The 14625-nt window shown below is 27.2% G+C and overlaps 1 protein-coding gene across 3 annotated transcripts in view; it reads right to left on the bottom strand.

The window, feature by feature from the left end:
* Positions 1-11440: 11440 nt before the first annotated feature.
* LOC117173759 (trafficking protein particle complex subunit 2-like protein) overlaps positions 11441-14625 on the bottom strand; it is a 6837-nt gene continuing 3652 nt past the window's right edge. For 2 of the 3 annotated variants that reach the window (XM_033362411.1, XM_033362407.1), the window contains exons 2-5: positions 12144-12316; positions 11904-11991; positions 11740-11819; positions 11441-11648 (exon numbers count right to left, since the gene is read on the bottom strand). In XM_033362411.1, the coding sequence (XP_033218302.1) occupies positions 11606-11648; positions 11740-11819; positions 11904-11991; positions 12144-12316 (384 nt within the window). In that variant the 3' untranslated portion in view covers positions 11441-11605. Of the gene's footprint in view, positions 11649-11739; positions 11820-11903; positions 11992-12143; positions 12317-14125; positions 14401-14625 lie in introns of those variants that run through there. The other variant, XM_033362402.1, reaches the window with a different exon arrangement.

The following is a 14625-nucleotide window of genomic DNA, read 5'->3' as shown; positions in this document are numbered from 1 at the left end:
GAGAATGTGCCCGCGCAGCGAGCATATTTTTGATGTTTTTTCTAACAAACTTGAATAAATAAGTTTAATTTATCATATATTCAAAGGATTTCAAATTATTTATACTTTACGGAATAAATTAAGATCATTTCAAAGTATTTTTACGTATTTTTAACAATTTAAGGAAACAAGATTAGATTTATAGGACCTTCAATTATTTTAAAGATTTTGGGTGACTGAACAAGTTTCATTTGATTTTAACAGATTTTAAAAGCTTGCAAAGATTCTAATGTACTTAAAAACATTTCTAAGGTATGAAAGGATTTCAAAATATTTCAGAAGGTTTCCAAATGGATTTTTAATTTGTTAATTTTGCATATTGTACCATAAACATAAAAATTCTGAATCTCTTTAATCAAAAAAATATCGAATTTTTAGTATTTTTAGTGTGGCAAACTTGGATATTATACCTCGCCCGTTGGAAGGGGAACAGTACCATGTACGAAGGGGGAATGGGGATTCACAGGCTTCGTAAATATTTTTTTACTCTTGCCTTTAGTGAGTCCATACTTCCTTTAACCTTGAAAGAACATCACCAGTCTCAGCACGTTCCAGATTAGTTTACACTTTCATTCTCATGTAGCAGACTGCAATTAAGCTTTTTCAGGCGTAGTGTTTTGAATATAATTTCTACGAACTCTTATAACAAAACATTTCAAATGACTTTACTGAATAATTAAAAAAAAAAAGAAAGTTAGGGTTGCCACCTTTATCGCGGAATTAAGCAGCTCGTTTAATTGGGGGGGGGGGACAAAATAGTTTTCAACACCATTTTTAAAGTATCATGGTATGTTATAAATAACATACTGTCAAATTTATTTTGTAATGTTATTGAACGGCTTATTGAACAACTAAAAAAATAGTTAAATATTTCCAAAAATATTTCAAATATTCGATTAATCTATTATTGTATGCTTAGGGATAGAAATTATATTTAGGACGTCGAATTCCCCTTCTGGTCTAAATAAATGCAATAAAATGTAAAGAATATATTTGTTGCTTAAGTCGTTAATGTATTTTTATGTTTAACCGCATATCCTCTTCAGGATTGTTTTTGCGTTGACGCCTTGAGAGTTTTGACTTGAAGTTTCCCATGTAAATGCAGGGGGAAAAATCACTTTTTGAGTTTTTAGAATAATTTTTTAGGGTTTCAAAAAATATGACGGGAATGTATAAGGACCTGTAGAGAATTATCCAACGAAGAATTTCATCTATAAGACATATGGGTTTGACACACCTAACACACCTCCACGACTACCTGAAAACAACCCTTAAAACCAAATGTTCGATTAATTTTATTGTATTTTTTAAAATTATTACTTAAATATTACTGATAAAATCAGTAATTAATTATTACTGATAAATATTCCACTAGTCCCACAGTAATAATTTTTAGATTTTAAAAATCGAAACGAAATTATTTAAACAAATTCAGTTTGTTTAAATAATTGAAAATGAATGAACTAATGTTAATAAATATTCCACTAGACTAATAGTAATAATTTTAACGGGAGAAAAAAGAAATTTTCAAAAATAAAAGATTTAAACAAATTCCATTTGTTTAAATAATTAAAAATTAATTAAATAATGATTATAAATATTCTACTAGACTAATAATAATAATAATTTTAAGTAAAAAAACAGAATACAGTGCTCAAAATGTTGATTTCATGAATAATTGACATTTTTTGTTTTAAGGGTAGTTTTCAGTTACACGTGGGGGTGTGTTAGGGGTGTATAACCCATATGTTTGATACATAAGAATCTTTGTACGATCATTCTCAACAGGCCCTCATACTTTCCCGCCAAATTTTTTCAAACCCTAAAACATTATTCCAAAAATTCAAAAAAGTGATTTTACCCCATGCATTTTACATGGGAAAATTCAAGTCAAAAGCGGCAACTGTTAAAATCGAAAAAAAAATTAGGGAATTTCTTTTTTTCGGATTTGGAATAAAATTGGGGGGATCGTTGCCCTCTGAAAAAACGTTTTTGAGCCACCCTAGTGTACACTGGATTGCAACATTGCGAGATTGCAAAACATTCCGTGGATTATAGGAAATCATTACATAGACAAAAATAATAGGATAAACATTGGAATAAATATTACAAAATATTGAAAGAATCATTATAAAAAAGTAGAAAAACAGCAAAAATCGATGAGTTCTTTTAATATCTTAAAAATGTCTTCAAATTTAATTAATGAAAGCCTTTTCTTTGAAATAATTGGGGTCCTATAAATCTTAATCTTTTCTCCTTTAATCTGATAAAATTCTTTGAAATTCCTCACAATCTTTGAATACTATACCAACTTCGTTGGTATCTTTTTAAATTTGTGATATCTCTTGAAATTCTATGCAATCTTTTAAAATAACAAACTCTTTAAGATCATTTTCAAATTTTTGAATTTGTTGATATCCTTTAAAATGATCGAAATCCATATTTTATTTCATATAGTATCAAAGATGTGAAATTCCTTAAATATAAATTTAATTAAACTCATTCATTCAAGTTCTCTGGAAAAAACGTTTAAAACCCTTGACATTTTGTATATCCTTCTAGATTTATGGAAATCTTTGAGTCTTGATAACTTCCTAGAAATACCTTGAAATCCCTTGAAATCCTACAAAATTCTTTGAAATTCCTTGACATTTTTGTAATATCATAAAAATCCTTTGGAATCCCTTAAAATCTCTTGACGTTTTTGGAAACGTAAAAATCCTACACAATTTCTTGAAATGTTTTGAAATTCTTCAAAATTTAAGATAATATTTTTTAATTTCTTGTGAGCAGGTGAAATCCTGTAACACTAGAAGGGCCGGAAAAATCGCATACCTAGAAGGCTGGAGGGTTAAAATTTGACCCTAGCCACATTTTCACAGTTTTAAGCAATTTCGCATAGAAACTAAGTATCCAGTCATAGGAAAAGTCATAAAACGTTGGCGCCTCAAGAAAACCTTATATCCAAGAAAATTCATTATAGTACCTTAAAATCTCTTGAAACTTTTTAAATTGTTTAATTTTAATTTTGTGCGGGCGTTAATAAAAAAATTCTTATTAGAGGCCTATGGTAAATGCTTGATGAGAAAGTGGAATGGGGAGGGGGGTGGCACAAATGTATTTACGCAACTGGATAATTATTATAAAATGCTGAACATTTAAGGATATAAATATTTTGCATGAAAATGCTTAAGTATAATAAAAATTATGAATTTATATTTTTTCATATTTTGAAACTGAAACTTTTAAAATAAAATCGATCTTTTCTAAACTGACGCAACTGATTGTTTACTATCGGGTCCTGGCAAATTCTTAAGGAAAGTCCATTTTTCTTATTTTTAATTTTACTATTTCTGCAAGGCAAAAGATTTAATAAATAAGTGGAAGAGTGTAAATTGTTTACCTATAACATTGTGAAATGTGTGAAAAGAGAAATTTAAATATTTGATACAATTTATTTGAAAAAAAAAATTCTCGTTCAAATTTAACTCTTGGACTTCTATTAAATAAGTATTAACATAAATATGCGTTGCAAATCGTACGATTTGGAGAGAAAAACGAGGGAAGTACGGGAATGGAAAAGGGGATTCCCAGGCTTCGCGAAGAGTCTGCGAGCGAAGGTATAAAAGGAGGCCGCCAATTGCAACCCATTCATTGAGCTACATTGTGCTACGAGAGAATCACAGAGCTACTTCGAGTATTTTCGACAAAAATCATTAAAAAAAGGTTAGTTTATAATAAACTTAGCTTGACTATTTCTCTGAATTCGTAATACATATTTAGATTTTTTGTGTAATCCAAATTAACAAAATTATTCAAACCTCATCCCTGAGTAACTACATCTCGAATTTATTTCAGTACAAACTATTATTTGAATGCGTTAAAAAAGATTCTTAAAGTTGTGAAGTTTTCTTGCTTAGTTGCCTTTTTTATATCATATTTTATAATCGTGAAAATAGTAGGCAATTCACTTCAAATTTTTTCTCAAAACTTAAAATTTTTAGGTTTGTTGTTTGAAATGTTTATTTGTTAACGAAGCAATCCCCGATAGTTATATTAGTTTGAATTTTAAAAAATCACAAATCTTTGTAATACTAATATTTCTCAAGATTTTTGTTGACCAAATAATACAAAATGCATAATTTGGTGACTTTAGTTAATTTTCTATAATTAAATGAAAATTTAACTAATTGTTTTGAGATTAAAAAAAATTAATTCCTGATTTTTTATCAGGGTTTTAAATGCTACAGTAATCATTTAGTTTCACTTTTAAATATTTGGTTTACTATGCAAAAAGTAGTGGAAGAATTTAAAATTTAAGATTACGTATTGCCAAAACAAATTTGATAACTTTAAAGATCTGATTTTTATCATTTATAAATTTTGGAATAAATAGAATATTAAAAACTGTTGGGAAATTTGTTTCGCCAATCGCGACATCAGATAATATTGTATATGCAGTTTGTTCCTTTCCGAACTTTAGTCAAATTTCACATTTCGCAAATTTGAAACTAATTGTCAAAATATTACTTTTACGAAATTCGGCATTTTTACTGCGTCGTTAAATGCACTGCTTACATTAGAGATTTCATATTATTTTATAATTTCTACTGTTATGCCGAATTTGACAATACTAAGTTTTTAAAAAGTAGTAGTCACCGAATAGTACTAGACTTGTTTTATTCAACGATTATACAATTTAGTTTACAATTTAGGATGCGAGATTAGAAAGATTTGCCTTGCGCTGGGCCGACGCGCTACATTTATAGCCCAAATTTGTGAATGGGAAGAGTCTAAAAGAGGTCAACCATTACACTAACGTGGAAAAGAATTTTTCTGCAAAATACGTTATTGGTAAAACGAAATACTGAAATTACTCAAATGAAAAAACATTTGAAATTAGTCAATTTAATTATTTAATTCTATTAACTTTGTATAATAAGATATTTTGATCATTGAATTTTTTTTCGAAAAATTCTTCTTTGCCACAGAAATAAAAAATATTATTTCTTTTCATAATTTGGAATGGAAATAGTACTCCCAGGAAACTTAAGAACTAATTAGCTCTCAATAAAAATGAAAATGCCTAATTTTAATAATTGGATTTATTTTTTAAAATTGCAAAAAAAACTACAAATAATCTATTTCTGGTGTACTATAGCAATATGCCTAAACATTTCTTTTATGAGAAGTGATCTCTAAAAGTATATTTTTTTTATTTTAAAACATTCCATTATACCCGATTTTTCAAAATAGGCAAAGTTTGTAAAAATTGACAGCCTTAAAAAATACAAGGTGTAATTTTGAGAACTTCTTAAAACCTTTTATTATATTTTTACTGAATATGAAAAAATTTTATAAATCCATTTTAAAATAGGTCAATAAGTTTTTTTTTTCCATCAATTTGTCATTTTTTGAAAGGAACATGTAAGAAGTAGATTTCTCTGCTGAAAACCTTTAGTGTTGCATTCAAGAAAGTTCCTATATGATTGTTCGATCAAATGATCGCCTCTATGGCGTGAAATTCAATCGAAATTATATGAGAGCTTGTGCACTCTAGTAGACTTAGGGATAACTGCATGGTAAAATAAGTATAATCTCGAGAACGAGGCTCGAAATATAATTAATATTTATTGAGGTTCCGCCCTCTAATTCTAATTCTACGCTTTTAGTAATAAAAAATGTCCTAGCGAAAATAATTAAGAATTAATGACCTCTTGAAGTTATTTTCAGTGAAAAAAATTCTCAATCTTTTTGTTTTCTTATAGTATCTTGTTCACTACACTTGTACATATCCTACATGCAAATTTTGAAAGGATTAATAGGTCTCTCATAGGCTGCTTTTGATTTACTAATGTAATATATGTAATAAGTTTTTAATAAAAAATGCGATATATAATTAAAGCCCATGAAAAGCAGCCTACTATAAGGACTATAATTTGATCATCTATGTGAGAGATTGAGAGAATCTTATTTTTATTTTGGAGATAATTTAATATACTTCAATTTACCTTCATATAGTTTTAATTCAGGATGTATAGGACAAGATATTCTGCGAAAACGACAGATTTAACGTTTTATTTACTAAAAAAAAAAAAAAACTTCTGAAGTACATAAGATTAGAACAACCTTCTCTTTTTTAAAGATTTTTCCGAAAAGAAAGAAAAGCGTGGAATTTAAATAAAACTTACGTCTTTAATACATTTTCCAGAATCTGAAAGTTTCCGGAAAGGGAATAAATATTAATCATATACAGGAAAACTTTTTTGTGACGCACAATGAAAAGTTTTTAATAGAGAAAATGTGACTTATCACTGGTTCTTTTTGAGAAAAAAAATACAAATTTATTCAAAAAGAATAAATATTGATTTCAAATTATTTATGTCTTACGGTCCAATCGTAAATCGAAAAAAATAAATATGAGTCAAAAAAACATGTTCTTCGAAACTCAATATTTATTTAATAGAAAAAACTCCTTTTGAAACTTCCTGACGTTTCGGTACACATGCGTACCTTTTTCAAAGGTTCTTAAACCTAAATAATTATATTAAAGATTAGTAATTTTAGTCTGAACAAATATGATGGATAATTACGTAGATTTAAATACATTGTTACCTGAGTTGATGATAGTTTTAATAGTTTTAATTGTACGAGAAAACAAAATTGGCGTAGGTTAGGACGGACGAACAGAAATTGACGCAACATTCTTGGAATTTCAATCATTACTTTGATTTTGATTTTAAACGTATTAAAATATTAGCTACAGAAAAAAATACTTATCAACGACGTACTACTGAGTCTATTTTTATAAACAAATATCGTAAGATTTCAGTTACTTTACAGACTGAAATTCTAAATATTAATAAAATTTATCAGAGTATTATAAAATAATGTTTTTAATATTAATCTTCTCTTTATGTATATATGTGTATATGTATGTATGCTATGTGGGTGCATATGCATATGTATGGATGTGTACATACACACATTTTTTTTAAAATTTTTTAAATTTCTTATTTCAAATTTAAACTCAATTACGCGCTTCCACATCAGTGGTTTTCAATGGAAACTTGCCTATTACATCATCGTTCATTACGTATTCTTCATGTATTTCTGAAACTATCAATTTCTGTTAGTCCGTCCTAACCTACGCCAATTTTGTTTTCTCGTACAATTTTAAAAAATGTAGTTGTAATCGATTAAAGTATCGAAAAAATTTTTTTTGAGACTTCTAAAAATGACTAAATTTTAATTAATTTTTTTTTAAAACAATTGACTTAAATGTTATGTTTTTTTTTTGTCTGAAATTTGATCTGTTTGACTATTTTAAACCATCATCAACTCAGGTAACAATGTATTTAAATCTATGTAATTATCCATCATATTTGTTCAGACTAAAATTACTAATCTTTAATATAATTATTTAGGTTTAAGAATCTTTGAAAAAGGTACGCATGTGTACCGAAACGTCAGGAAGTTTCAAAAGGAGTTTTTTATATTAAATAAATATCTTGAGTTTCGAAGAACATGTTTTTTTGACTCATATTTATTTTTTTCGATTTACGATTGGACCGTAAGACATAAATAATTTGAAATCAATAAAATATCAACGGTCGAAGAAAGGATTGATTTGTTTCATTAAATCATTTTACAGAATAAATATTGAGTTATTTTAAAATGGAGACTTGAAATTTTTTCATATTCGGTCAAAATATTTAGGAGGTATCCCCGAAAAATAATTTCTAGGGTATAAACTTTAGCTTACGCTTTTAAGTGAAACTTTTCAGAGCAGTCGTGATGCAATAGTTAAATTAAGATTCGAAAGAACTAAAAAGGATTCAAATATAATTCAACAAGATTAAACAAAATATTCCGAAAAAGCACAATTTTCTTCGCCTTAATCTGGAGAACTGAAAATAAGATTTCCTATGTAGAAAATCTTCAAATTTTGTTGACCTATAATTTATAAATCAAACAATAAAGACAATATATAGATAATTCAAACAAATAATGAAAAGGTTTTGAGAAGTTCTTAAAATCACACTTTGCCATTTTTTGAAGACGGTCAATTTTGACAAACTTTGCCTGTTTTGAAAAATCTGTACAATAGCAGAATTAAATTTTTTTTTATTAAATAAAAATAATAGACTTTTAGAGATAACTTCTCACAAAAGCAATGTTACTTTTGCATCTTCTACAATAAAATAATTAGAATGAGATCTAGATAAGAATCAAATATGAAATTTTACAGTGTGAAGAAAAAGTTTTCTGCGGTAGGTTTTCTATTATAAAATTTGGATTAACTTCTAGAATCATATGTTCCCCAAACACTTAGCATTGTAAATGTGAAAAAATTAAGAAATTTTTTTGCTTTGTACGAGAGGAAGGGGAATAAAATGCTACTTGGACAGTTTCCTATCTCATATTTTTTAAATAACGAAAGTATAGCAAGGACTTCGTGGAGCACTATTAAATATGTGCAAGTATTTAATATTCCAAAATTACGAAAAAATTTTGCAATTTTTAGTTCAATTATTTTTTCAATATCTAGGAAAAGAACTTGCATATTACTTAATACAATTACGAAAAGTTCATATTTCTTAGTGCAAATATTTTTATAAGCTTCTGACCAGTATTTTTCAATCATGCTAAACTGTAAAATTTATGTAAATTTTGATGTTCCGATATTTGCTTCAAATGCATAATCGTTAAATTCTTTTAAATGTAAATTTATGATACTTAATTTTGTACCAAAAATAATTAACAATTTAAATTAGAAGAATATTTGAGCAAATTAAGGATATAAAGATTTTCTCTTATTAAATAAATAAAATACTGCATACTAGGTATTTTGTGCTTCGTCGAGTATTAAAGGGACAAAAGGGTACAAATACATGCACTGTAAAAGAAATTTTCTGTAAATATCCACTGCGTTTTTGTAATTGTACCAAAACCTGTAAAATACCTACGTTCAAAATAGTGAACTTCCAGCTGTAAAAGTAAAAACCCCACATTATATGTAGTGCTTTTACAAAATTTTGGGAAAGTACTTTTCTGAAAGTAGGAAATCATTGAGTAAAATTATTTCATGTTTTCAGCGACGTGAATTCCCAAAATGTTGTAAAACCACTCAATTGAAAGTGGTGTTTTTTACTTTTCTAGTTGGAGTTAACTATTTTGAACGCAGCTATTTGACAGGTTTTGGTACAATTACAAAAACGCAGTGGATATTTACAATAAAAATTGTGTACAGTATAGGACTAAACTTTATTTTTTGTACATTTCCGCAAAAAATAATTTACCACCATATAAGCGTATTCGAAATTTGTTTTAATAATAACAATTTATTGAAGATTCGTTCTTTTCGTGCTTTTTGCTCGAAAATTCAACAGTTTGCAATTTTTTTTTTTACTATCCACACTGGAAAATCTTTCTTCATTGAAAATTCAACGCATGTTAAGAAGTCCTCTTTTCTTGACTAAATTCAATTTTTTTAAATTAAAAATTAAAATCTTTTAGTTCAAAAATCAGCTACCACATTTTACTTTCAGAATTGATCCATTTGAAAAGAAAATTTAATTACTTTTTGTTAAAAATTAATTTGTTTTGTTGAAGATACCATCATTTCAATTGAAAATTCATCTCTCTGGTTGAAAAGGAGCTAATTTGTTTACAATTAATTTGTTTTACAGTTAAAAGTTCAACTATTTTGTTAAAAATGTTTTTTTTTTGTTAAAAATTAATTTTTTTAAACTAAATTTTCTACAAAACAGTTGAATTATCAAACCGAAAATTTACTTTCCAACCCAAAAAGACGAATGTTTAACAAAACATTTGAATTTTGAACAAAATAATGAAATTGTATGTTAATTATTTTTAATATTTTTCAGAACTTCCAGTTTTTTAGGCGTAATTTGATTCCAGATGTTTAACTTTTTTTGATGATTTTTTTAAAAATTGTTTTAATTAAAATCATTTTTGGTTAAAACATTATCCTGTTTAGATGAAAATTTGCCTCTTTGTGGAAAATTATTTCGTTGAAAGTTCAATTATTCTATTTAAAGTTTGAGCATTTTAGTTGAAAATAAGACTTTGGTTTTCCAACTGAATATTCCATCATTTTAGTTGAAAATTCATCCATTCAATTCTTGGTAGAAAATTTATCTTCTTTAATTGAAAATTCGTCTTATTAGTAGAAATTAATATTATTGTTTGAAAATTCATCTTTTTGGTTGAAAATAAAAATACTTGGTTCAAAGTTTAACTTTTTTGTTAAAAATGTACTTTTTTTGGTTTAAAATTCATCTGCTCTAGTTAAAAACTCATATATTTACTTGATTTTTTTTAAAGTAAAAAATCAAGTATTTTAACTGAAAATGTAACTATTCTATTTTTAGTTGAAAACATCTGTTCTTTTTTTATTTCAAAATTCAACTATTTTGTTGAAAATTGATGTTTTAGTTGAAAATTGATATTTTTTAGTTGAAAATTCAACTTTTTGATTGAGAATTCATTTATTTTGTTCAAAAATCGTCTTGTTTGGTGTTTTTACTTCAAAATTTAGGAATTTAAAGTGGTTTAAATTAAATTTAAGTTAGTACCCAAATTAATTTTACCTAAACATAAACTGACTTTTAAGATAGAGTAAAAATTTGTTTGAATTATTGTTCCAATTAATGGAATTTGCGATAATTTCAAGAAATTATTGATGTTTTTAGTACTATTTAATTAAAAGATTATGCTACAGTATATTTAAGAATATTTTGTGAAGTAATTTGTAAAAGCTTTCGAAATTACACATATTAATCGAATCCCTAGAAATTGAAAAAAACTATTATTCATAATAAACTCTCGAAACTGTATATATATATTCTGAGTTAATCGTTGTAAAAAATGCGAAATATTTAAATGGCTCCGTACCATGAAGTTATATTATACCTGGTAAAAACTTGGAATTTCCAGGATTCAAGTAAAAACCCTGAAATAGTTCTTAAAAATTAATTTCCAGATACACTTATACGAAATTATTTTTTTAGAGATATTTAAAAAAAATGTCTTGCCATTGATTTCTCTTGGCACTCGACAAAGTAAATTTAGCTGGGGAAGATGTGAAAACGACAATAATTTTTAAATTATTAATGATTTCTTTTGCTTTTTAAAGATGGACAGAAACCAGGCAAACCGTACAAACCAATGTAACCCTGACCACAAGGCGACCGGACCTGGACACAAGGCCGGATACCAGGGAGCGGGAACAAAAGCGGACCTGGATAATCACGGAAACCAAAAAAATCCAAATAATCCCGAATATGGAGGGGGAAAGAAGAACTAAGTTGTGCACATAAGTCGCAACAATGATCACTGATCTTTATACATTTTTTATCAAATAAATTTGAAAAAATCAAACACATTGGCTCTCATTTATTTTGCGTTACATAGTTTTTAAATAGTACCCTTAAATCTCTCAATCGAAGCAAAACAGTTCTTATAAAAAGAAAAATCAGAAAAATTTTGTTTATTTAATTTAATAAAAATGGTTGCAACATACAATAATCTTTACTAACAATTATACTATTCCCATTATTGACATCACTGAAGAATCAAAGGATCTGAAAGACGGGAAAGAATTAACTAAAAATATCTACAATTTAAAAAGAAGTATTCTATTTTTGGTACCATTTATAGTATATTTATATTTACTTTGATCGAATTTGATCCCCTGGAATGTAAAATGGATTGCAAACAGCGTTGGAGTAAGCAGCATGCAGCTTCCTGAAAATCTGCAAGAATTTCCGTCTCAACTTTTACTTATTGCTCTTGATTAGTAGGTACAATTATTTATTTAAATTTTAGTTGTGCCATACCATTCTCACTTCGTTTTCTCTCAAGGTTGCATTAGCAGATTGTAATACTATGACGAACTTTATTTTCGTGTTAGCTGCATATCCATATCTGAAATTCATAAAGTTCCAGAATTACTTTTGCAATAGAACATACGTAGATATAATGGTTTTCAAATTTAAACGCAAATTGTAAATTAGTCTTCATATTTTTTGAAGTATTTTGTACCATTAAGATTTTTAAGTCATGAATCATGTACGTACATTTTGTAATCTTCTGTTGAGTAGAGCATTCCTAGAAATAATTCACGAACATCATTAGCTATTTTATTTCCAATGTTTAATTTTTCTTCAATTATGTCGATCGACGTGTGAACCTTATAATGGAATTTTAATTCATCTGCTTCGTTCATGCATCTTATATATTTCGGTGAATTCTGAAATAAAAATACATTCAGTTTTCGCGTCGTGAAATTTTAAAATTAGACTCGTTTAATTTCGAAGGTTTTGGTTAATATCTCGGACAAGTATGGAACTATTTGTAGGTTTCGACGTTGAAATGGTGGTTTCTTTCTAGAATTACGCTTGAACGGAAATAATTTTATTTTCTATTTCCAATTAGCTTTTGATAAGACTCAATATATACTTTCACATAGTTTTTGCAAAGTTCTACGATTTCTACAGTTATTTTTCACTATTTATTATAAATTTCATTTATGACTAATTATATTGAGTTAAAATTATTAAAGATATAAAACTGATAAAAATGAATAATTATTTGTTTAAATTTTTTAGATAAAATTTTTCATTTTCCCAGCAGAATTTAATTCCAGTCGGGACTCGAGCAATCTGTGCAATAATTCAAGACACAGAATCGTTTCCGCAAGAAATATGCGGACATTGAACTGGTTTTAGACCACACATATTTCACCAATTGATGAAATTTTTCTGGCAAAGTTGGGAGTATATGAATTATGAAAGCTGGTGACGCCGTTTATGGAAAATCTATCTGGTTTTTAAATGTTGTAGTATCTAAACCAATATATATATTTAACATTTTATTTTTTATTCAGATATATCTTCTCATTCTCTTTTGAAATTCACCAGAAAATTCTGAGAACTTAAAAATTGACACAATGACGCCATTTTTTTGAAAATATTAAATCTCCATTTTTTCCAAAATACTAATGGTTTTTCTCATATTTTTTTTGCTTCTGATATTTAAAAAATATATCCTATAGTCTAGATATTCGTAGATAGTAATCAATATTTTAAATTTTACAGATTGGAAAGATATTAATGTTGAAGAATAATGCAAAATAACCATTTTTAAGCAAATCAGACCAAAGGTTTTTTTGTAGAACTTTTTTAAAGGAATTTTCGTGCCAAAAAGAATTTGTTTTTTTAAAAATTTGAATTTTCAAATAAAGAATATGAATTTTCGAATAAAAAATATAAATTCTTGAATTAAAAATATGAATTTTTGACAAAAAAGTAAATATTGGACCAAATAATTGAATTTTCAATCCAAAAAGACGAATGGCCAACAAAACAGTTGCATTTTAAACTATAAGAATTTGATTTGTTATTTTTAACGAAACTGTTGAATTTTGAAAGAAATAATGAAATTGTATGCTCCTTCCCCAAGTTTACAAATCATCAACATATATTTTTCGAGATCAACATTTTTATTTAAATATTTTAATACAATCTGTTTAATATGGTAATTATTTTAAATACTCTTCATACCTTCCAGTTTTTTAGGTAATTCCATGTTTTCCTTTGTTTTTGAATATTATTTAAATTCAACACATCATGTTTTTGAATTTAAATTGAACAGGCACAATGAGAGGGCGCTTTTGTTTTCAGGCATGGAAAATTAGGACACAAAAAATCAGGAAAGCAATACAAAAATCAAGACATGGCCTGATAAATCAGGACGTCTGGTCACAACAATTTGGTATGAGTAGTCAAATATTTATATCGCCTTTTCCATCTGATATAATTTTTCAAGGTGCCTAGACGCAGCCTGAATTATAATTGTTAACATTATAAAAATTAGTGGGTTTTCAACATTTTTGGTCACAAATCAACCAGTTTCTTGATTTTTCTGAACTGTTATTGTTAAATACATAAACCTTATAAATATATAACCTTATAAACCTTTGTTTATGAATCTAACGAATATACTTAACTTTTAAATACGATTGCGTTTTTTACCTATTAAGCAAAATTGATAAACTTACGTCTTTACCGATCACTGCAATACACACAGCCATACTCAAAACCTTTAATAATTCACTAGAAATTTATTTTTTGATCAGATTACGATAATATCCTTGACAGCTCTGCAAGAGCTGTCACTTTTTTCCGTAGAGGTTATGTTGACTCTTCCATCGGTTCCATGTTTGTTCCTCCTTCCCCCCTTCACAACAGTTAAGCGCGGACTGGCCTTAGGGTAGGGTGGGGCGAGATGAGCATAGGGGGTAAGATGAGTCACTTAACTTTCTCGTAGGTTATCATCTATTTTGTAATGTTTTTTTTATATCAGGAAAAACATGATCAAACTTCTTTTTTGAAATTTTTTCGCTTAATGTTGTAAAACCGAAATAGGTGAAATTTTGATTTGACTAAAAAGTGGCATATGTTTAATTTTTTTAAATTATTGTTTTAATTTAAAATAACAATAATTGTATAAAAATGTGATACAAACATAAATTTAAAACACGTGAGCTTCAAATGAAAC

This window comes from Belonocnema kinseyi, chromosome 1, assembly GCF_010883055.1.
Source record: "Belonocnema kinseyi isolate 2016_QV_RU_SX_M_011 chromosome 1, B_treatae_v1, whole genome shotgun sequence".
NCBI classification, from domain to species: domain Eukaryota; kingdom Metazoa; phylum Arthropoda; class Insecta; order Hymenoptera; family Cynipidae; genus Belonocnema; species Belonocnema kinseyi.
This window is presented reverse-complemented; position numbering and strand designations above follow the sequence as displayed.